This window comes from Capra hircus, chromosome 2 (genome assembly GCF_001704415.2).
Source record: "Capra hircus breed San Clemente chromosome 2, ASM170441v1, whole genome shotgun sequence".
NCBI classification, from domain to species: Eukaryota; Metazoa; Chordata; class Mammalia; order Artiodactyla; family Bovidae; genus Capra; species Capra hircus.
In genome coordinates this window covers 134459195-134481887 of record NC_030809.1, presented here as the reverse complement: position 1 = coordinate 134481887, position 22693 = coordinate 134459195, and the positions used below count along the sequence as shown (strand labels likewise).

The window sequence follows — 22693 nt, the reverse complement described above, 5'->3', positions numbered from 1 at the left end:
TCCTTCTTTAAACTTTTTTCTATCTTAAACAGATTATCTATTGTCTTTTGCTTTTATAAAGCAACTGCTTTATATAATCTTCATGTTCAAATTTTCAATATAGACCCAAAAATGAATCATGGTATTAATAATATGATTCTGATGATTTAAGTTTATACTTAATTTTTTTACTTGGATACTCTTTATAATCAGAAAAATATGCTTTTTTAATTTGAAGATACAAAACCAGAACCTTAAAGTCACATGCCAAACCCCTCTGCTGCTGCTGCTAAGTCACTTCAGTCGTGTCCGACTCTGTGTGACCCCATAGACGGTAGCCCACCAGGCTCCCCCGTCCCTGGGATTCTCTAGGCAAGAACACTGGAGTGGGTCTGGGTGTGCCCTAATTAGAGGGCCAGGGGTTCAGTGCTGCATATGGAAGCCTCTGTCGCAGGAGGCACTTCTGCTTTTTTTTTTTTTTGCTTTTTTCACTTTTAATTTGGAAATAATTATAGACTTACAAGAAGTTGCAAAGATAATATGGAAAAATCTCATGTACTCTTTACCCTGTTCCCTAGCTGTTACATGGTAAATAAAATCAAAACCAGATGTTTGAAATTGGTGTAGTGTTTATATCTGGTTCTGTCATTTTATCATGCATGTAGACATGTTTATCTCCTACCTCAGTCAAGATGTAAAACTGTTTATAACATCCTCTTCCTACTACACCCTCTTCTAGTCATACCCTCCTTCCCTTTCCTTAACTGCTGTCAATCACTGATTTGTTGGCCGTCTATATAATTGTGTCATTTCTGCAGTGTGTGTAAACAGAATCATATAGCCTGTGATCTTTTGAGTTTGATGTTTTTTTTACTCAGCACAGTGCCCTTGTTGCATTGTTAAATTGCAGCACTCAAATACATGTGTCAGTGGTCTTTTCCTTTTTATTGCTGAGTGGTGTGCCATGATATGAGTGTACCACGTTTTGTATTGAGAGACATTTACCTGTTGGGGGACATTTTCATTGTTCTAGATTTTGGCTGTTACCAGTAAACCTACTATGAACCCTCATGTGCAGGTTGTTGTGCAGACATAAAGTTTTATGCCCAAAAATGCAGTTGCTAAGTTGAATATATTAAAGTATATGATTATTTTTTTTAAAAACTGGCAAACTACTTTCCAGAATTTTTCTACCATTTCACTTTTCCATCAGTAGTGTGTGAAGGATTCATTTTCTTTGTATCCCACCAGCTTTTGGTATTGTCACTGTTTTTTATTTTGATTGTTCAATAGGTATGTAGTGATATTTCATTGTGGTCTTAATTGCATTTCCATAGTAGTCTGTGATCTGAACATCTTTTTGTGCTTATTTGCCATCTGTGTATGCTGTTCAAGTAAGCTGTGTTTTCTTGTCTTTTGCTCATTTTCTAATTGTTTTAATTATTTTTTTATTGTTGAGTTTTGAGGGTTCTTATACATGTGAGATAGGAATATTCCTTTGTCAGATGTGTGATCTGCAACGTATCTTTGTATCCTCTTGACAGTGCCTTTCACAGTTTTTAACACAGTCTAATTTATTGGTCTTTCCTTGTATGGATCGTGCTTGGTTGTCACATTTAACACTTCACCTAGACCACGCTTCCCAAGGTTTTCTCCTGTGTTACCTTCTGGTAGTTCATAGTCCTGGCGTTTACATACAAGTCATTTCCATTAGCAGTTAACTTTTAAAATTTGTGTTTGTTTACTTGTTCGCATTTACTTTTGGTGGTGCTGGGCCTTCACTGCTGTGTGTAGCTCTTCTCTGTGGCAGGCGAAGGCTGCTCTCCACCTGTAGTGCGTGGGCTTCTCATTGTGGTGGCTTCTCTTGTGGTGGAGCCGGGGCTCTCGGGCACGCTGGCTTCAGTAGTTGGAGCACGCGGGCTCAGCAGTGCCAGCTCCCAGGCTCCAGGATGTACACACACATAGCAGGCATGCAAGTAAAGCTTGTGCTATGTGCTCAGTTGTGTCCGACTATTCTGCGGCCCGTGAGCTGTAGTCCATGAGAATTCCCAGGCAAGAATACTGGAGTGGATGGCCATATCCTTCTCCAGGGGATCTTCCTGACCCAGGGGTCAAACCTGTGTTTCCCGTGTCTCCTGCATTGCAGGCGGATTCTTTACAGCTCAGTGGTTGTGGCGCATGGGCTTAGTCTTTTTTCTTTCAACGTACATATTACACTGAAGCGTGTTCCTTATAGACGGCATGTAGTTTCTTGTAGGCAACACGTAGTTGGGTCATGCCCTCACCCCCTCATCTGACAGATTTCTAACTTGTAGTTGGTATATTTAGGACATTTACATTTTTATTGTGTAAGTTTAAGGTGTACCCTGTTATTTTGGGACCTTTATGTAGGGTAAATGAGTGCCAGTGTGGCAATATTTATTACTTTACATAATTACAATATAATATTATTGTCTCTAGTCATTATATGGTGAATTGGATCTCAAAGCTTATATAATACTTGTTTCAAGTTTGTATCAAAACACATCAGTCATCCTTTCCTGTAAATCATTTGCATATAATGTGATTTCGATACATTAAGCATGCTGTTTTATTGTTTGTGTTTTTGGCTCTATTTTTTCATGTCTCTGTTCTTTGTCTTAAGCGTTTTGTGGATTATTGGAACATGTCTTATTTTATTTTACTTATTTTTATTTTTTTGGGCTGTACCACACACAGCTTGTGGGACCTTATTTCCTGGACCAGGGATGTAACCTGGGCCCTTAGCAGTCAAAGCATGGAGTCCTAACCACTGGATCACCGGGGAATTCCCATAAAACATGTTTTAGAATTACATTTTCACTTATCTGTAATGTTTTGAGTATCTTTTTGTATTGCTATTAATATTTTAGTGGTTGTTCTAGTTATTATACATATATACATGTTTTTCAGTCAGATGATTGAATTTTATCAAGTGCAGTGAAGTGTCAAACCATTGCCTCTATGATTGTGTGTATGTATTTATCTTTGGCTGTGCTGGGTCTTCGTTGCTGCCCAGGCTTTTCTCTAGTTGCGGCAAGTGGGGGCTGCTTTGTAGTTATGATGCGCAGGCTTCTCATTGCAGTGGCTTCTGTTGTGCGGAGCAGCAGCTCTGGGGTGTGGGGGCCTCTTGAGCTGCGGCACGCGGGCTCTGGAAGTGAGGCTCCGGGGCTCTAGAGCAGAGGCTCAGGATTGCGGTGCGTGGGCTTAGTTGCTCTGTGGCGTGTGGGACCTTCCCAGATCAGGTGCTGAGCCTGTCTCTCCTGCACTGGCAGACGGGTTCTTTAGCGCTGAGCCACCAGGGAAGCCCAAACCACTGCCTCTAAATTCTGTTTTTCTCTCTCGTTTTATGGTATCATTGTTTTAAGTATTTCTTTTACATGTATTGAGTATGGTGTATAAAAAAATATGGCTGTCAAACTTAGAAAAATCAATATGTGGTTTTTATTATATTTACATGTATTCTGGTGTGACCATACTTTCTTACCTACTGATGTTTCCAGATTTCTTTTTTTTATTATTTACTGTTTAGTGAACTTCCTCTTGTCATTTTTTTAGGACAGATCTGCTAGCAACAAATTCTCCATTTTCCTTCATTTGAAAATGTCTCAATTTCATCTTTTTCTCTGAAGAATGTTTTCACTAGTATAGAATTGAGTTGACATTTCTTTCAGCACTGGGGAGATGTGTGCTTTTTCCTTTGGCCCTCCTGATTTCTGACGACACATTTGCTATCATTCGAATTTTCTTCTCCCTTAAGGCAGTGCATAGTTTCTGGCTGCTCTCTCTGTCTTCAGTTTTCAGAGGTTTGCCTGTGAAGTGTACATTTGGAGTTAGTCTTATTTGGTGTTCATTCAGTTTCACACAGGTTTATGTTTGTTGCTAAATTTGGGAAATTTCAAGCTATTATTTCTGGAATTTTTTTTTAGCCCCACCCTCTTTCTCTTCTAAAACTAATGACACAGATGTTAGATGTCCCACATGTTTAAAAGTTTTTGCTCATTTTTTTTCTTTAATCTGTTTTATCTCTGTTCTAACTGGGTAATTTCTACTCTTTATATTCATGTTCATTGATTATTCATCATCTCTATTTGTTGTTGAGTCTCTTCACTGAACAGTTCATTATTTTTTTATTTCTAAAATTTTTATTTGGTTATTATTGATATATATCTTTATATAGCTTTTACAGAGATTTTTCTGGTTTTGTGAAGACCCTGTTTTTGTTTTAAGTGTATCTCAAATGTGTTCTTACTTATTGAAATATTTTAATGGTGCACGTTTGCTCAGTCTCTCAGTCATGTCTGACTCTTTGTGACCCCATGGATGATAGCCTGCCAGGCTTCTCTCTCCATGGAGTTTTCCAGGCAAGAATATTGGAGTGGGTTGCTATTTTCTATTCTGGGGGGGTCTTCCTGACCCAGAGATTGAACCTGCATGCATCTCCTGCAAGGTAGGCAGATTCTTTACGACTGCGTCACCCGGAAAGCCAAGGTCATTACTACCTGTCTGTAATTTCTTAATGGTAGCTGCTTTAAAGTCCTTCTTAGGTAATTCCAACATCTTTGTTATGTTGGTGTTGGTCTCTTTTGTCTTCTCTCATTTTAGTTTGAGATCTTCCTGGTTCTTGGTATGACAAATTATTTTTTATCAAAACCTCGAAATTTTAAATATTATAAGACTGAATCTATTCAAGTCCTGCATTTTAGCAGAGTTCCTTCTAAAGCCTCTCTGGTGGGTGAGGATTGGCTTTGTTTCTTCCATGTAAGGGGTGGAAGTCCAGGTCTTCCACTGGGTCCCAATTGACTGTAGCTCATTGTCATTGCTTGCAGGCCTGGGAATTTAGGCCCTTCTCTAGGTCTCTGCTGACACCAGCCTGCCTGGGAGTTGGAGGGACTTTTTCTGCTGTTTCCCATAAGCCTCTCTGTAACTATGTAGCTATGGTTACTGGTAGGAGTTTGTGAACGTACTTGATCTTCACTTGGTCTCTGTTGACCCTACCCCAGCAGGATGGGAAGGGGCACCTTCTTTCCGCTGGGCACAGGTGGAAGTTCTGGCTCCCTGCATGGTCTCCACTGACACGGCGTGGGACTGGGGCTGCCACGTTTCTGTCTGACAGGGATGATATTTCCGGCTTCCCACTTGACCTTCTCTGACGCTGTTCAGGATGGGGTGGGCGAGAGCCTTTCTCCAGACTTGACTCTGCTGGTGGAAGTAACAGCCACAGCTGTTTTTGTGTTGTTTGGCTGAGTGGAGCAGTTATTGCCTAAAGATGGTCTCTCTTGCTAGATTACCCTTTTCCTTCCCAGGTTCTTTGGGTAGAGACAGCAGGCTTTCTTTGAGGCAGGCAAAGAAAGGTCTGCACATACTGGCATTTCTGTGTTGCCACTTCTGCTTTATCCAGTCTAGGATGTAGGAGGCAAAAAGAAAACTCAGGGGACTCACGGCATGTCCTTCTTAGGGTCATGAAGCCTGCAGACGTTGACTGCCTTCTCTCCACCTTTCAGAGTCTCCTCACGTTTGTTGTATGTGTAATGTCCAGGTTTTCAGTTGTATGTAGCAGGAGGAATAGGGAAAACATCTGCATCTATTTTATCCTCCAAAAGCATAACTCTTATTTCCTGCTTTGGTAAGATAACAGATTCAGATCTACCTGTGTATTTGCCAGGCTGCAGCTGCTCCCTGTCCCTGTGCGGTAGCCTTTGTCACGCAGTGACAATAATTGTAATTGTCTGTAAACACATCTGCCTTCCCACCAGCTGTGAGCCGGTAAGGGAGGCCAGGCCTTTTATTTCCATGCTTTCCAGTCCTGTACTTGGTCAGTGGAAGCAGTCCACTGCTCATTTCTGGCTGTGTTCTTTCATAGGCATGTCCTGTTGGAAAACTGCCAGTTACCTGTCCAGGCCTCTGTCTTCAGACTCCTCAATAGCCTCAGTCTTTTATATTCTCCACACAGGAACTTCTGGAAATTGGACTGGGGAGGGTTTTGTGGGAAGGGTTTTGCTACTAGGTTGGTTTTATCAAGAGAAAACTGACATTGGATGAATCTCATTTTTCACTTAGTCCAAACTGATCATTTTTGAGATGAACCAAATAAGGCCTACAGGAGTTAGATGGATGACTTACTGAAGGTCAGGTTGATGGTAGAGCTGAATTGAAATTGGAATCACTGGCAAGTCTGGTTCTCTTTTTTGTTGTATTTTTTCTGCTTTCTTTATTTTATAGCTTGAAAGTAGATTTCAGTTATGGGTTTATATTTTTAGAACCTTAAAGTATATAAGCATACTGTCTCATATTCTTTACTTTTTTATAGACTACCATACTTTATAGAATGGAACTTGGAGAACCAATTTTAATACATTGCCAGTGTTTTCAAATTGTGTTTAAAAAAATTGAGGTATATTTGGCATGCAACATTATGTTAGTTTCCAATGTACAGCATAATCTATATTGGTATTATTTCAAAATAATATTACTGCAGAATAATCACTGCAGTAGGTCTGTTTAACATCTTTCACCATATGTAAAAAATTGTTTCTTAAACGCTGATAACTTTTAAGATCTACTCTCTTAGCAACTTTCAAATATGCAGTATAGTAGTATAAACTATAACCACCGTGGTGTGCATTATATCCCCATGGCTTATTTATTTTACGATTGGAAGTTTGTGCGTTTTGATTCCCTTAACCAATTTGTTCATCCCCTGCCCACCCCGCAACCCCACCTCTCTGGTTCCCCCTTCTCTTTGGCAACTACTAGTCTGTTCTCTATCTGTGAACTTTTTTTTGGTTTGTTTTAAAGATAGATTCCACATACGGAATCTATGAGATACCAGATGAGATCATATGGTATTTGTCTTTGACTTCTTTCAAACACTCAGGGTCTATCCATGCAGGCAAAAAAGGCAAGATGTCCTTTTTTAATGGTAGAATAATATTCCATTGTATATTTGGATCACATTTTCTTTATATGTTTGTTAACTGATGGACACTTTACATTGTTTCCATATCTTATCTATTGTAAATAATGCTGCAGTGAACATGGGGATACAGATACCGTTTTGTGTTAGTGTTTGTTTCCTTTAAATAAATACTCAGAAGTGGAATTGCTGGATCAACTGATAATTCTATTCTTTTTTTTTTTTTAATTTTTATTTTTACTTTATTTTACTTTACAATACTGTATTGGTTTTGCCATACATTGACATGAATCCACCACGGGTGTACATGCATTCCCAAACATGAACCCCCCTCCCACCTCCCTCCCCATAACATCTCTCTGGGTCATCACCATGCACCAGCCCCAAGCATGCTGTATTCTGCATCGGACATAGACTGGCGATTCTATTCTTACATGATAGTATACATGTTACAATGCCATTCTCCCAAATCATCCCATCCTCTCCCTCTCCCTCTGAGTCCAAAAGTCCGTTATATACATCTGTGTCTTTTTTGCTGTCTTGCATACAGGGTCGTCATTGCCATCCTTCTAAATTCCATATATATGTGTTAGTATACTGTATTGGTGTTTTTCTTTCTGGCTTACTTCACTCTCTATAATCGGCTCCAGTTTCATCCATCTCATCAGAACCGATTCAAATGTATTCTTTTGAACGGCTGAGTAATACTCCATTGTGTATATGTACCACAGCTTTCTTATCCATTCATCTGCTGATGGACATCTGTTTCCATGTCCTGGCTATTATAAACCGTGCTGCGATGAACATTGGGGTGTATGTGTCTCTTTCAGTTCTGGTTTCCTCGGTGTGTATGCCCAGCAGTGGGATTGCTGGGTCATAAGGTAGTTCTATTTGCAATTTTTTAAGGAATCTCCACACTGTTCTCCAAAGTGGCTGTACTAGTTTGCATTCCCACCAACAGTGTAGGAGGGTTCCCTTTTCTCCACACCCTCTCCAGCATTTATTGCTTGCAGATTTTTGGATCGCAGACATTGACTGGTGTGAAGTGGTACCTCATTGAGAAACTCCTTTCTATTATTGTTTTAGATACAGGAGGCACCAGATAAGATAAAATCTTATCATAATTGTGTATGAGGGTTCCCTTTTCTTCATATCCTTGTCAGCAGTTGTTATTTTTTGTCTTTTTAGTAATAGTCATTCTAACAAGTGTGAGGTGATACTCATTGTGGTTTTGATTTGCATTTCCCTGGTGATTAGTGACGTTGAGTATCGTTTTCATGTGCCTGTTGGCCATCTGTATTTCTTCTTTGGGAAGATGTCTGTTTAGTTCTTTGGTCTGTTTTTTAATCAGATTGTTTTTTGCCTTCGAGTTGTATGAGTTCCTTATATGTTGATACTTTAGATATTAACTTCTTATCAGATAACATGATTTGTGAATATTTTCTCCCATTTGATAGCTTGCCTTTTCATTTTGTTGACGATTTCCTTTCTTATTCAGGAGCTTTTTAGTTTGATGTAGTCTCACGTTTATTTTTGCTTTTGTTGCCTTTGATTTTGGAATCAGATCCAAAAAAATCATCACTGTAACCACTGTTGAGCTTATCACGTATGATTTTTTCCTAGGAGTTTTAGGGTTTCAGATCTTACATATTTAATCCACTTTGAGTCAATTTTTGTGTATGGTATAAGATACCAGAGGTGAGGTGAGGTGACGTCGCTCAATTGTGTCCAACTCTTTGCCATAAGATACCATGTATGGTCAAATTTCATTCTTTTGCATATGACTGTCTTAACTTTCTCAGCACCATTTATTGAAGGGACTCTCCTTTCCCCATTGTTTCGATTATTCTTGGCTCCTTTGTGGTAAGTTAACTAAAAAGCCTCTTGATGAAAGTGAAAGAGGAGAGTGAAAAAGTTGGCTTAAAGCTCAACATTCAGAAAACTAAGATCATGGCATCCGATCCCATCACTTCATGGGAAATAGATGGGCAAACAGTGGAAACAGTGTCAGACTTTATTTTTTGGGGCTCCAAAATCACTGCAGATGGTGACTGCAGCCATGAAATTAAAAGATGCTTACTTCTTGGAAGGAAAGCTATGATCAACCTAGACAGCATATTCAAAAGCAGAGACATTACTTTGCCAACCAAGGTCCATCTAGTCAAGGCTATGGTTTTACCAGTAGGCAAGTATGGATGTGAGAGTTGGACTGTGAAGAAGGCTGAGCGCCGAAGAATTGATGCCTTTGAACTACGGTGTTGGAGAGTCCCTTGGACTGCAAGGAGATCCAACCAGTCCATTCTGAAGGAGATCAGCCCTGGGATTTCTTTGGAAGGAAAGAAAGCTGAAACTCCAGTACTTTGGCCATCTCATGAGAAGAGTTGACTCATTGGAAAAGACTGATGCTGGGAGGGATTGGGGGCAGGAGGAGAAGGGGACGACTGAGGATGAGATGGCTAGATGGCATCACTGACTCGATGGACGTGAGTCTGAGTGAACTCCAGAAGTTGGTAATGGACAGGGAGGCCTGGCGTGCTGCGGTTGGTTCATGGGGTTGCAGAGAGTCAGACACGACTGAGCGACTGAACTGACTGAATTTACCATATATATGTGGGTTTGTATCTGGGCTCTCCTGTTCCATTGATTCTGTGTCTGTTTTTATGCCAATACCATACTGTTGTGATTACTTTGTAGTTTAGTTTGAAATCTGGGAGCATGATACCTTCAGCTTTATTCTTCTTTCTTTGGCTATGTTGGGTCTTTTGTAGTTCCATACAAATTATAGAATTATTCTATTTCTACAAAAAATGCCATTGGAAATTTGATAGGAATTGCATTGAATCTATAGATTATTTTGGATAGTATATACATTTTAATTATTCTTCCAATCCATTAGCTTGGAATATATTTTCATTTATTTGTATTTTCAGTATCTTTCATCACTGTTGTATAGTTTTCAGTGTATAGGCCCTTCACCTCCTTGGTTAAATTTATCCTAGCCATTTTATGGCTTTTTCGTTTTGTTTTATAATTTTCATTTTATATTAGAGTATACTTGTTACACTTAAATATCAAGTGTACTTATATTAGCATATACTTGACTACAGTCCCACCACCTCTAGAATGAAAACCGCAGTCACAGAAAGCTAACCAAAATGATCACAGGGATCACAGCCTTGTGTAACTTGGTGAAATTGTGAGCCATACTGTGATGGATAGATGGGTCATGGTAGTGAGTTCTGATAAAATGTGATGTATTGGAGAAGAGAATGGCAAATCCCTGAAGTATTCTTGCCTTGAGAACCCCATGAACAGAATGAAAAGGCAAAAAGATATGACACCAGAAGATGAGCCTCCCAGGTCAGCAGTTATCCAATATGATACTGGGGAAGAGTGGAGAAATAGGTCCAGAAAGAATGAAGTAGCTTGGCCAAAGAGGAAATGAGGCTCAGCTGTGGATGTGTCTGGTGGTGAAAATAAAGTCCAGTGCTGTAAAGAGCAATATTGAATAGGAACCTGGAATGTTAGGTCCATGAATCAAGGTAAATTGGGCATGGTCAAGAAGGAGATGCCAAGAGTGAACATCAGTATTTTAGGAATCAGTGAACCAAAATGGATGGGAATGGGCGAATTTAATTCAGATGACCATTGTATCTACTACTGTGGTCAAGAATCCCTTAGAAGAAATGGACTAGCCCTTATAGTAAACAAAAGTAAACAACAAGTATACTTGGTTGCAATCTCAAAAAGGACAGAATGATCTTCGTCTGTTTCCAAGGCAAACCATTCAACATCACAGTAATCCAATCTATGCCCCAGCCACTAAAGCCAAAGAAGCTGAAGTTGACCAGTTTTATGAAGACCTACAAGACCTTCTAGAACTGACACCATAAAAATGTTCTTTTCATCATAGAGGATTGGGATGTAAAAGTTGGAACTCAAGAGATACCTGTTACAGACAAGTTTAGCTTGGAGTACAAAAGAAGCAGGACAAAGGTTGAGTTTTGCCAAGAGAATGCACTAGTCATAGCAAACACCCTCTTCCACAACACAAGAGACAGCTCTACATGTGGACATCACCAGATGGTTAATACTGAAATTATATCGATAACGTTCTTTGTAGCCAAAGATGGAGAAGTTCTTACAGTCAGCAAAAACAAGACCTGGAGCTGACTGTGCCTCAGATTGAGTTCCTTACTGAAGAATTCAGACTTAAATTGAAGAAAGTAGGGAAAACCGCTAGACCATTCAAGTATTATCTAAATCTAAGCCCTTATGATTATACAGTGGAGGTGATGAATAGATTCAAGGGATTAGATCTGGTAAACAGGGTGTCTGAAGAACTGTGGGTGGAGGTTTGTAACATTGAATAGGAGGTGGTGACCAAAACCATCCCAAAGAAGAAGAAATGCAAGAAGGCAAAGTGGTTGTCTGAGGATGCCTTACAAACAGCTGAGAACGAAGACAAGCAAAAGGCAGATGACAAAGGGAAAGATATTCCCAATTGAATATAGAGTTCCAGAGAACAGCAAGGAGAGATAAAAAGGCCTTTTAAAGTAAACAGTGCAAAGAAATAGAGGAAAACAACAGAATGGGAAAGACTAGAGATTTCTTCAAGAAAATTGGAAGATACAATTTCATGGTATCTTTATTGTGCCCAGAGATGGGCAGAAACAGCAGGGACCTCACAGAAGCAGAAGAAATTAAGAGAGTGGTAAGAATATACAGAACTATACAAATAAGATTTTAATGATCCAGGTAACCACGATGGTGTGGTCATTTACCTAGAGCCAGATATCCTGGAGTGTGAAGTCAAGTGGGTCTTAGGAAGAATTAATGACTACAAACAAAGCTAGTGGAGGTGATGGAATTCCAGCTGAGCTATTTCATATCCTAAAAGATGATGCTGTTAAAGTGCTGCACACAATTATGTCAGCAAATTGGGAAAACTCAGCAGTGGCCACAGGACTGGGAAAGGTGTTTTCATTCCAATCCTAAAGAAAGGCAACACTAAAGAATGTTCAGACTACTGTACAGTTGCGCTCATTTCACATGCTAGCAAGGTTATGCTCAAAATTCTTTGATCTAGGCTTTAGGAGTACATGAACCAAGAACTTCCAGATAAACAAGTTGGGTTTTGAAGAGGCAGGTACCAGAGATCAAATTGCCAACATCTGTTGGATCATAGAAAAAGCAGGGGAATTCCAGAAAAACATGTACTTTTGCTTCATTGACTATGCTAAAGCCTTTGACTGTGTGGATCACAACAAACTGTGGTAAATTCTTAAAGAGATGGGAATACCAGACCACTTAACCTGTCTCCTGAGAAACCTGTAAGTAGCTTCAGAAGGAAGTTAGAACCAGACATGAAACAGTGGATTGGTTCAGAATTGGCAAAAGGAGTACGTCAAGGCTGTATATTGTCACCCTGCTTATTTAACTTATGTGCACAGTATATCATGCAAAACATAGGCTGGATGAATCCTAAGCTGGAGTTAAGATTGCTGTGAGAAGTATCAACAGTCTCAGATATGCAGATAATACCACTCTAATGGCAGAAAGCAAAGAGGAACTAAAGAGCCTCTTTGTGAAAGAGGAGAGTGAAAAGCTGGCTTAAAACTCAACATTCAAAAAACTAAGAATAAGATCATGGCATTCGGTCCCATCACTTTATGGGAAACAGAAGGGGAAAAAGTGGAAACAGTTACAGATTATATATTCTTGGGCTCCAAAATCACTGTGGATGGTGACAGCAGCCACAAAAGACACTTGCTCTTTGGAAGAAAAGCTATGACAAACCTAGACAGTGTATTAAAAAGCAGAGACATCACTTTGCAGACAAAGGTCTGTATAGTCAAAGCTATGGTTTTTCAAGTAGTTATGTAGGGTGTGAGAGCCAGACCACAAAGAAGGCTGGGTGCTGAAGAATTGATGCTTTTGCACTGTGATGTTGGAGAAGACTCTTGAGAGTGTCTTGCACAGTAAGGAGATCATACCAGTCAATCCTAAAGGAAATTAACCCTGAATATTCATTGGAAGGACAGAAGCTGAAGTTCCAATACTTTGGCCACCTGATGAGAAGAGCTGACTCATTGGAAAACACTGATGCTGGGAAAGATTGAGGGCAGGAGGAGGAGGCATCAGAGGATGAGCTGATTGGACTGCATCACTGACTCAGTGGGCACGAATCTGAGCAAACTCCGGGAGATAGTACAGGGAAGCCTGGCGTGCTACAGTCCATGAGATGGCAGAGCTGGACACGATTGAGCGACTGCACAACAAGATACTTGGTTTACAATATTGTATTAGTTTCAAGTGTACAACAAATTGATTCATCTGTAGATATATGTATGTCTGTTATTTTTCAGATTCTTTTCTCTTATAGGTTATTACAGACTTTTGGGTAGAGTTCCCAGTGCTATACAGTAGGTCCTTGTTGATTACCTGTTTTAGATATAGTAGTATGTTTATCATGGGCTTCCATGGTGTGTTAGATGGTAAAGAATCTGCCTGCAGTGCAGGAGACCCTGATTTGCTCTCTGGGTTGGGAAGATCATAATTTATTGTTTTGATGCAATTGTACATAGTATGATTTTCTTAATTTCTCTTCCTGAAAGTTTGTTCCTAGTGTATTGAAATTCAACAGATTTCTGTGTATTAATTTTGTATCCTGGAACTTTACTGAATTCATTTATTCTTAGTTTTTTTGTAGAGTCTTTAGGGTTTTCTGTATATACTATTCTGTCATCTGCAAACAGTGACAAAAATTTCATTTGTTTTTTTTCCATACCATCTTACAGAAAACCCCAGCAAACTTTTTGGCTAACTCAGTATCTTTTCCTTTCTAGTTTGGATGCCTTTTATTTCCTTTTCTTGTCTACATGGCTCTGACTTGGCCTTCTGATAGTAGGTTGAATAAAAGTGGGTACAGTAGGCATCATTGTCTTATTCCTGATCATAGAGAAATTGTTTAGCTTTTCATCATCCATTGAGTGTTGATGCTAGCTATGAGCCTGTCATATGTAGCTTTTCTTATGTTGAGGTATGTTCTCTTTATAACCATTTGGTTGAGAGTTTTTATTATAAATGGATGTTGAGTTTTAAAATTGTATTTCTAATGGGCTTATATTTTTTTCAGCAGGCATATGGCTATGGTCCATACAGTGGTGCATACCCACCAGGAACTCAAGTTGTCTATGCTGCAAACGGACAGGCTTATGCTGTACCCTATCAGTACCCGTATGCAGGTAACTCATGCCAGCCTTTCATTCCTAGTTTCTCGTCATTTAGTGTGTAGATCAGTGAAGCCTGAGGAATTTTTGTTTCTCAGTTTAGAGGTAAGTGAACTGTAATTTTTCTGGTTATAGATGACAAGTCACTGTGCTATTTAAAAAAAAAGAAAGCATTATATGTTTTCACACTACTTTACAAAGTTAGAGTAGGCTTGATTTTTAAAACTTCACTGTTGTATTCAGATTCGTTCCCAAGATGAGAATTTGTGCTTACTGAAATACACTTACATTAAGAAATAACCTAAGAGTTCTGTTTTAAGGAATAAGGGGTAATCTTTCTCCTGTTTTTTTCCTTCTGGTTGTAGCTTTCAAAAATTTTCACTACGGAGGTGATGTTTCATTTTGAAGATGAAGTAGAGGCATAGAAAGGCTTATATTTACTCTGGAGAAGGCTTATATTTACTCCTTTCATTTTCATCTCACCTGAAACTAAGTGTTAGGTGTGAGCGATTGACCTGTGTAGATAGTGTCAAAGGAAATCAGTCCTGAATATTCATTGGAAAGACTGATACTGAAGCTGAAACTCCAATAGTTTAGCCACCTGATGTGAAGAACTGACTCACTGGAAAAGACCCTGATGCTGGGAAAGATTGAAGGCAGGAGGAGAAGGGGATGACAGAGGATGAAATGGTTGGGTGGCGTCACCGATTTAATGGACATGAGTTTGAGCAAGCTCTGGGAGTTGGTTATGGACAGAGAAGCCTGGGTGCTGCAGTCCATGGGGTCTCAAAGAGTCAGACATGACTGAGTGTCTGAACTGAACTGAGATAGCGTCAAGTCCTGGGTGCAGCCTGGGCAGAGGGATGTCTGTAGGGTGGAGGTCAGGAATATGTGGGGAATGGTGCTGGAGCCTACAGCCAGGGCAGTGGTGACCTGAGCTGTGTGGCTAATGGCCTGAAGAGTGAGGCCATACCAGACCCCAATGAAGTCAGGGGCAGTTCTCAGTGAGTGTGGCATGTCAGAGCGACACACGTGAGAGGGAACTGATGCATGGATTGGGACGCACGCCCACAGGTTGCTGAGAGATCAGCAGTCTAGCACAGTGCCTTATCGCAGAAGCAGTGGAAGGACTGTTACCACAAGAGTGAGTGGTCACTGGTATTAATGCCGCAAAGAAGCTAGTGGGGTTGCCACAGAGTCTGGATTTCCCCAGACTCACAGTAGTGGTGGTTAGTGGTGCGTTAGCACCTAATAGAGGAGAGTTTCTCCAGTTAACCTGTTTTGGAAATCTGATGCTGATCACTAAGGTAGTGTAGACTCTGAAGTTTTGCCTTGCTTGATTTTTTTTTTTTCATGTCAGGTTGAAAACCAGTGAAATAATGATACTAAAAAATGAGCTATTTGTCTATCCTCTGATCCGAGCACAGCTATTTAATTATTTTATTAATTATTTTATTAATTATTTTCTTCTTGTAAACCAATAGTTTCATCTTTGTTATCTTACATTACTCTTTTGGAGCGTGTTTGCTTTATTATGTTTTGTTTTGTTAATGGCATTACATTAGATTTTATATTTCATTCTCATTTAAAAATTTTATGTATTTTGTCCAGAGTGCTACATAATCTTCATTACTATTTTTAATGATTACATCCTATCATATGGGGTAATATTAAGTCTTCTAGTACTTACTGGCTGTTTACTTTTTCTTTTAAGTTTTTCTCTCATAGATATTGCTTTGACTGTTTCTAATCAGTTTGTTTTTTATTCCTGTTAAGTATGTCTTAGAATACATTTTTGATTTCTGTATGTTAATATGTCAAAGGGCATAAACATTTTGTTTTTGATACATTTTAAAATTATAAAAGTTTACAGTAAGGACAGTAAATGAGCTGTTAAATTTACCTGTTTCCAGCTTTAACAGTTACAGCATCTTGTTTCATCTGTACCTTTTTCCCCCAGCTCTGGATTGTTTTGAGGGAAGCTTATACTTTATTTCATTTCATCTGACAGTGTTACAGTAACTCTTGATGCTATGCATTTACTAAGTTATTTCCCAGAGTAGTTCACCAGTTTATAATGCCCCTAGGAGTTACTGCAGAGAAGGCAATGGCACCCCACTCCAGTACTCTTGCCTGGAAAATCCCATGGACGGAGGAGCCTGGTAGGCTGCAGTCCATGGGCTCGCAAAGAGTCAGACACAACTGAGCGACTTCACTTTCACTTTTCACTTTCATGCATTGGAGAAGGAAATGGCAACCTGCTCCAGTGTTCTTGCCTGGAGAATCCCAGGGATGGGGGAGCCTGGTGGGCTGCCGTCTATGGGGTCACACAGAGTCGGACACGACTGAAGTGACTTAGCAGCAGCGGCAGCAGGAGTTACTGATGTGCTGGTTTCTCTGCAGTTGCATCAAGATTGCCTGCTGTTTCTGTTGTTCTCTGAAAGTTTTGATAACCTCATTAGGTCTTAACATGGAACCAGGTTGCCTTAGTTTACATTTCTAATTACTGGCAAAGATAAAGATTGTATAATTAATTGTTTACAAATTAATTCTTTTCCTGTATGAATTATTTTTTTTCACATTTATTTTGGGGTTTGTGTTCAGTTTTTAAGTCAGCCTATTTGTCTGATGAGAGCCAGACTTTTATTCAGCCCCTAGGCCATAGATTGCGATAATCCTAGCTGTTTCTTACTCTGTAGAAGAGCAGAAGTTTTGTGCTTGTGAAGGGAAGTTTTATATATAGGATTCCATCCCTGCCTTTGACTTTCATCATGAAAAACGAGACAGCATTCTCAGCGCAACCTCAGACAACTTGCTGCTGAAGGCTGAGTGCAGTTGGTAGGCATTTGGCATTTGCATCATGACAGCCAAATGCCTACCAACCAATATAAAAAGTGCTGTGCACACACTGTAAGTGTGCTTGCTGTGAAAGGGCTGCTCAGTTGTGGCTGTCCCACAGCAGCATCATGCTGGTAACCAGACAGGAGGTCTTCAGTCGGCCTTTCTAGGATTCTGGTGCTTTGCCAGCTTCATGACGCACTGCCTTGCAGTGTCCATAGAGGCCCTTGTTGTGCAGAGAAGGTTAAAGGCCTTCTCTTTACTATTACTGGAACTGGTGGTCAGTCTACCAATTTAAAAAGTGCTGTGTACACACTGTAAGTATTCTGTTTTAATTTCCCCACACTAGTGGACATTTGTTCAGTTGTCTTTTGATGTGACCTTGAGATCTTTGGTTTGAATTGGCTCCTTTGGTTGGAGTCCTCTGTTTCTGTCTTGTTGAGATGGTACTCATGTCACGTAATTGCTCTGCAGTTTCCAGGGCTAAGTCTGAGAGAACACCTCTAGATTTTATAATTCTCAATTTCTTGGTTTGATAGTAATCTGTAAAAGTTATCTGCCTTTATTTAGTCTCTCCAGGATCTTCCCAACCCAGGAATTGAACCAAGGTCTCCTGCATTGCAGGCGGATTCTTTACCATATGAGCCACCAGGGAAGCTAAAAAGTATCTGACTTAGTTGTTCTTAAAATATCTAACAGTATCTTCCTTTTCTACATTCATGTTTGGATCATTTATGTAAAGATTAAACTAGATAATTAAAATGAATACAGTTTGGAAATGTTCCCCAGCTGACTTTGGTAAAGACTTAGCTTTTGGTAGAAATAGAGATGAGCTGCAGAAGTTGGCTCCTGGTCATGGAGTGAGGGGTCCTTCTGTGGAGCTAAAGCTGGAATGCAGATTTAGATTTTCCAGGGGTCTTTAAATTAGGTCAGCTACAGGGTCCTGCTGTATTACATGTTACTAATTGGAGTTGCCTAGTTGAAATTTTTAAAATTTCAAGGCTGTGATTATGAATGCTGTAGTTTACCAGTTATGTAGTTTAAATATTACATTAAAAAAAAATCTTTGCTTCTAATGTTATTGCCTGACCTTCATAAGCCTCTAGGTTTATAATGGTCCCATTTTCCTACTCTGTGGCTTTGATGCTTCTCTTTCCTTCATCATATTAGGGGCATTGGTGTCTGAGTGCACACTGTAGCCAGAGTGCCTGGGTTGGCATGCACTCAGTGTGCTCAGGCCCCATGTACCTCTCTCTTTCCCTGTTTATAGAACAGGGATAACAGTAAGCTCAACTCCAAGGATTGTTGTGAGGATTAAGTGAGTCTGTACATATAAATGCTTGTAATACTGTAAGTGCTTAGACTGGTAAGCACTTATCATTTAGTATCTTCATTCTTTATGGACGTATCACTATTGGATCAATTTCTCACTTTCCTAGGGTTGAACTGTTAAGAGAATAATGGGTTAAGGAGGAACGTTAGCACTGTATGTGAGGAAATTCATCTCCAGTTGTGCTGGGTCTTCATGGATTCATGTGGGCTTTTTCTAGTTGCAGAGACTGGGGGCTCTTCTCTTGTTGTAGAGCACAGGCTCTGCGGTCTGCAGGCTTAGTAGTTGTGGCTTGTGGGCTCTGGAGTGTGGGCTCCTCCTGGTCTGGGGATCGAACCTGTGTCCCCTGCATTGGCAGATGGATTCTTATCCACTGCACCACCAGGGAAGTCCTGTGGGAACAATTTTAAAGCTAACTAGCTTTTGGACAACATATTGTGAAATATAGAAGAAAACATTTCCAGTTGAGAACTTTAATTGTGCAACTAAGTTTAAATTTGTTTAAAGTTTGTTTTTTAGATGTTTTCCCTCTGACAAATATTTTTCTCCATAAAGGCATAACATTAAAAATGAAGAGCAGATTATGTTAGCAGATTTAAGGTTTAATTTAATTTACATATCGTTTCCATGAATACTAAGAAGCTGTTTAACTTCTGGATGGGGATCCTTGGCTCTCCCACAGTCTCTAGGCTCTGTGTGTCTCCTGTGTTCCTGGTCTGCCTGCCATCCTGATGAACACTGGGGGCTGAAGCAGACATTGTAGGCTGGGGTTTGCAACTTCATTAGGATTCTGCTCTCTGTAGTGTCCGGGACTGTGGACCTTGGGAAACTGAGCATCTTGATTTTTCTCTTAGTTCCATCTTAGATATGGAGTGTCCCCCTCACTCGGCCAAGCCGAGTCCCCTTCACCTCTGGTGAAGGAGAGCTGGGGAGCACTCACCAAAGTCACCCCCCCACGCCCAGCTCTCTGAGGGAGACGAGTCTGTAGGAAGAGTGCTGTGCATGGAGAAACCTCAGGAAGGGTCCCAGGCAAATGAGCTGTCGTTTTGAGTGAATGTTGAGCTTCACAAACTGCTCCTCAGGAGTCTGTTCTTTCCTTCTTTTCCAGGGCTTTATGGACAGCAGCCTGCCAACCAAGTCATCATTCGTGAGCGGTACCGAGACAACGATAGCGACCTGGCGCTGGGCATGCTGGCCGGAGCAGCCACAGGCATGGCCCTGGGGTCTCTGTTCTGGGTCTTCTAGAGTCCGTGGAACCTCGGTGTGCACAGCTTCTGATACCCCGTGTGCAATAATATGATTTGCAGGGCATTTCTGTTTGTTATAAATGTTTTTAGTAATAGGTTTAATAGTTCTTTTGAAAGTAGTGACAAAATGCTTATAAGTACATAGAAGTACTGCAGAGAAAGCTTTGGACTGCTGTTTAGCTAAAATGTGGACTCTATGGCAGCACTGGCTCATTTGAGGGGTTTCCTTATAAAACTCTGTCAATGCTTTATTTGAACACACCCGTTTTGAAAGGCCATTTTCTTTTTAGAGTTAGGTCTTACTTCTTACGGGATAATTTATTTTAGTGTTTTGCTGGTAACATGGGTGATGTATGAGTGAGTGAATGACTGTGGCGAGAAAAGCTGCAGTTCTTTTGGTTTAATGTCAGACTTTGAAACCTCAGACCAGAACTGGCTGCATGTTACTTCAGGAGTTAGTAGGCTGGAACCTTCCTTAGGCAGCGGTGTGATATCCCACAGCCTCTGGGGCTCCAGCAAAGCTGATTGCTCAGGACGATGGATGGGATGGCAGTTTCCCCCCTTGAAAATGATGCTTTTTCATTTTATTCTTATTTGTTTGTTTTTGGTAGTGATACTTGGAAAGCATCCCAAATTAGGAGTAGACTTGAGTGTCAACATTTTAGGGCTTTATCATTTAAAACTTGAAGAAGGCACAACAACTACAGAAAGGTGTGTGGAGGTAGATTTATTTTTTTCAGAGGCATCATGGTTTCAGTGTTTGCTTTGGGCATTTTTTATGGCCACTTCAGCCTACTTATAGCTTATTTTTCTACTTGCTGAGAAAGTATTATTAAGAGAATGGTGAGGAAAGTGAAATGAGAGCCATAGTTGCAGTGCTCCTGTTCCAGGGGATTGGGCTGCACGGAGGATGTGTTCATGTCCTTCTGAAGGCTGTTGATGAGCCCATCTCCTGTCCTGTGTAGGACTGGGCACTGTGCTGCCCCTGAGCCTGTGCTGCATGGTGGGGGAAACTCAGGTTATAGATGGGAATTTCGGCCCAGAGACATGAATGACCTGCTCAAGATACCGCTCCACCTGACCAGGACACCAGCCTTGCTTTTATTTCTGACTTTAGTGTCACAGAGAAGCTTGAACCATTTAATTTGGAGCCCCAACTTACATGTGAAGCTCTGAAAAACCAAGGGTCCTGCATTTCTGTAATTTTCTTATTTCTTTAGCTATGTAAATTTTAAAACTTCAGTTATTCCAGTTTTCTGTCCCACATGTTTTAAAAAATGTACATTTACAAAGGCATATTGAAGGTCTCTGCCTGTATACTCCATGTGGCCATATTTCCTTAAAACACACTCCTGGTAGCACAAATTCTGTTTTTATTTTATGTGGCCAGTTACAGGCACAGTCTTTTGTTTCACTTATCAGTCCACTCCACCTCTAAGGCAGACTTAAATAGTTCTATCTCTGTATGGAAACTAGATGCCAAATGAATGTTGTGGTGACCACAGGTCTGTTTCCCAGCCGGTTCTACTGTACCTCTTGACACTGGAGAGTCTGCTTCCAGCTTGAAAAGAAGTATACTTGGCTGTCATCTCTTTGGATGTGTCATGTGGTAGAAAGTTGCCACATGTGATTTGTGACAATACTGGTTTTGATGGTTAAAATGTTACTTATTTTACATCATATGTAATAAGAATAACTTTGTTCAGATGGTAATCATTATTCAAGTTGTATCCTTTACAAGCAAAGTACTAAACTCAGTTTTTAATGTTGCACTGGAGTGTTAATTTTGAATTAGGAATTACCGGAACCACAGATTCTGAGTTATGTCGCTGAAATGCCCTTAAAGCAGATGGTCTCCCTGTGTTCCGCTCCCTGACAGAGTGGGAGGAACTGTGGACTGAAGTCCTGACATACATGTGCTTCCCCATCTCCAGTCCCTGTCCCTCGCCAAGCAAGCCACGCTGGGCAACTGTAGTTGAGTCTGGAAGTTCACTGTCCCTGGTGACTTGGTCCTGAGAGGAAGTGCATGCTCAGCATAATGATGGGCTGAGCTGCTTCATTTCCTTGGCTCCAGTTCTCATAGATGCCAATCCTTTGGTCACCTCGCTTAGGTAGTCCTAAATCAAGAAGTTAGGTGAGTTGGAAGGAACTTGTTCACTTTAACTAAAGTAAAATGTTTAGTCAGCATTTTATTTCCACGTGCACTTTTAAATAGTTGGCCGTTGATATTGCACACATGCCAGTCTGCTTGTTTCTTAGCTCTGTGCATTAAATTTCTTGAGTTAACTTCAGGGTTAGATTTAAAGAGAAGGGAGAGATGAGCGACTGTGTTTCAGATCAACATTCATGAAATGGGGCGGACCGGGATGCAAGATCTGGATCATGGGAGAAGTTCCTGCCATTGATACCGAATGACCCACGTTTGTTTTCTACATGAATTGTGATTCTGTGCGATCTTTCTCTCCTCCCAAGTTTATAGACACCGGCATGGAATGCAGTTCCATTTTTTTCCCTTCGGGTTGATCTTTTCTTTTCTCTTCTGATTGCTTGCCTGTGTCCAGTATTCTTTTGTGTCCTCTGAACCAGTTTTTCCCTGTATATGCAAATTGTATGTTTATAAGTGAAAATGTTAATACATTAAATGATTGTTAACCTTAAAGCATATTTCACTGACTTCTATTGTTTTTTTTTAATTCAGTTTATTTTAACTATAAAGATAAAAACATTTCAGGCATTTATCCCATTCCCCACTGTCTCCTCTGGCAAACACTGATCTGTTTTTTTAAAAATTATTTTGTAGTAACACAGCATTTTCTGCTGCATCACAGGCAATAAGAATGCCATTTATTGAGCTTTCCCTAAGTGCTAGGGAATGTATTGTCACATCGGAAAACAATACCTCATTAAATTCCTGTCTTAACTCTGTAAAAGAGGTATTTATCCGGGCTACACTGCATGAAACTGAGGCTCAGAAGTTAAAATTCTTTTCTTGAGAGCACAGTTATCTTCCTCAACTTGACAGTGTGTTCCTCAACTTGGCAGTGTGGGTTCAGTAACTTTTCAGATATCTTTGGGTACGACTTTGTGTTTTTGTTGTTTTGTTTTAAAAAATTATTTAAAATTTTCTTTCTAA

At 40.2% G+C, this 22693-nt stretch overlaps 1 protein-coding gene across 2 annotated transcripts in view; it reads left to right on the top strand.

The window, feature by feature from the left end:
* The window catches only part of PLEKHB2 (pleckstrin homology domain containing B2), a 48782-nt gene extending 26558 nt beyond the window's left edge, over positions 1-22224 (top strand). Inside the window, exons 7-8 of one of the 2 annotated variants that reach the window (XM_005675826.3) lie at positions 14055-14160; positions 19422-22224. In XM_005675826.3, coding sequence (XP_005675883.1) covers positions 14055-14160; positions 19422-19558 — 243 coding nt within the window. In that variant the 3' untranslated portion in view covers positions 19559-22224. Of the gene's footprint in view, positions 1-14051; positions 14161-19421 lie in introns of both variants that reach the window. The other variant, XM_005675825.3, reaches the window with a different exon arrangement.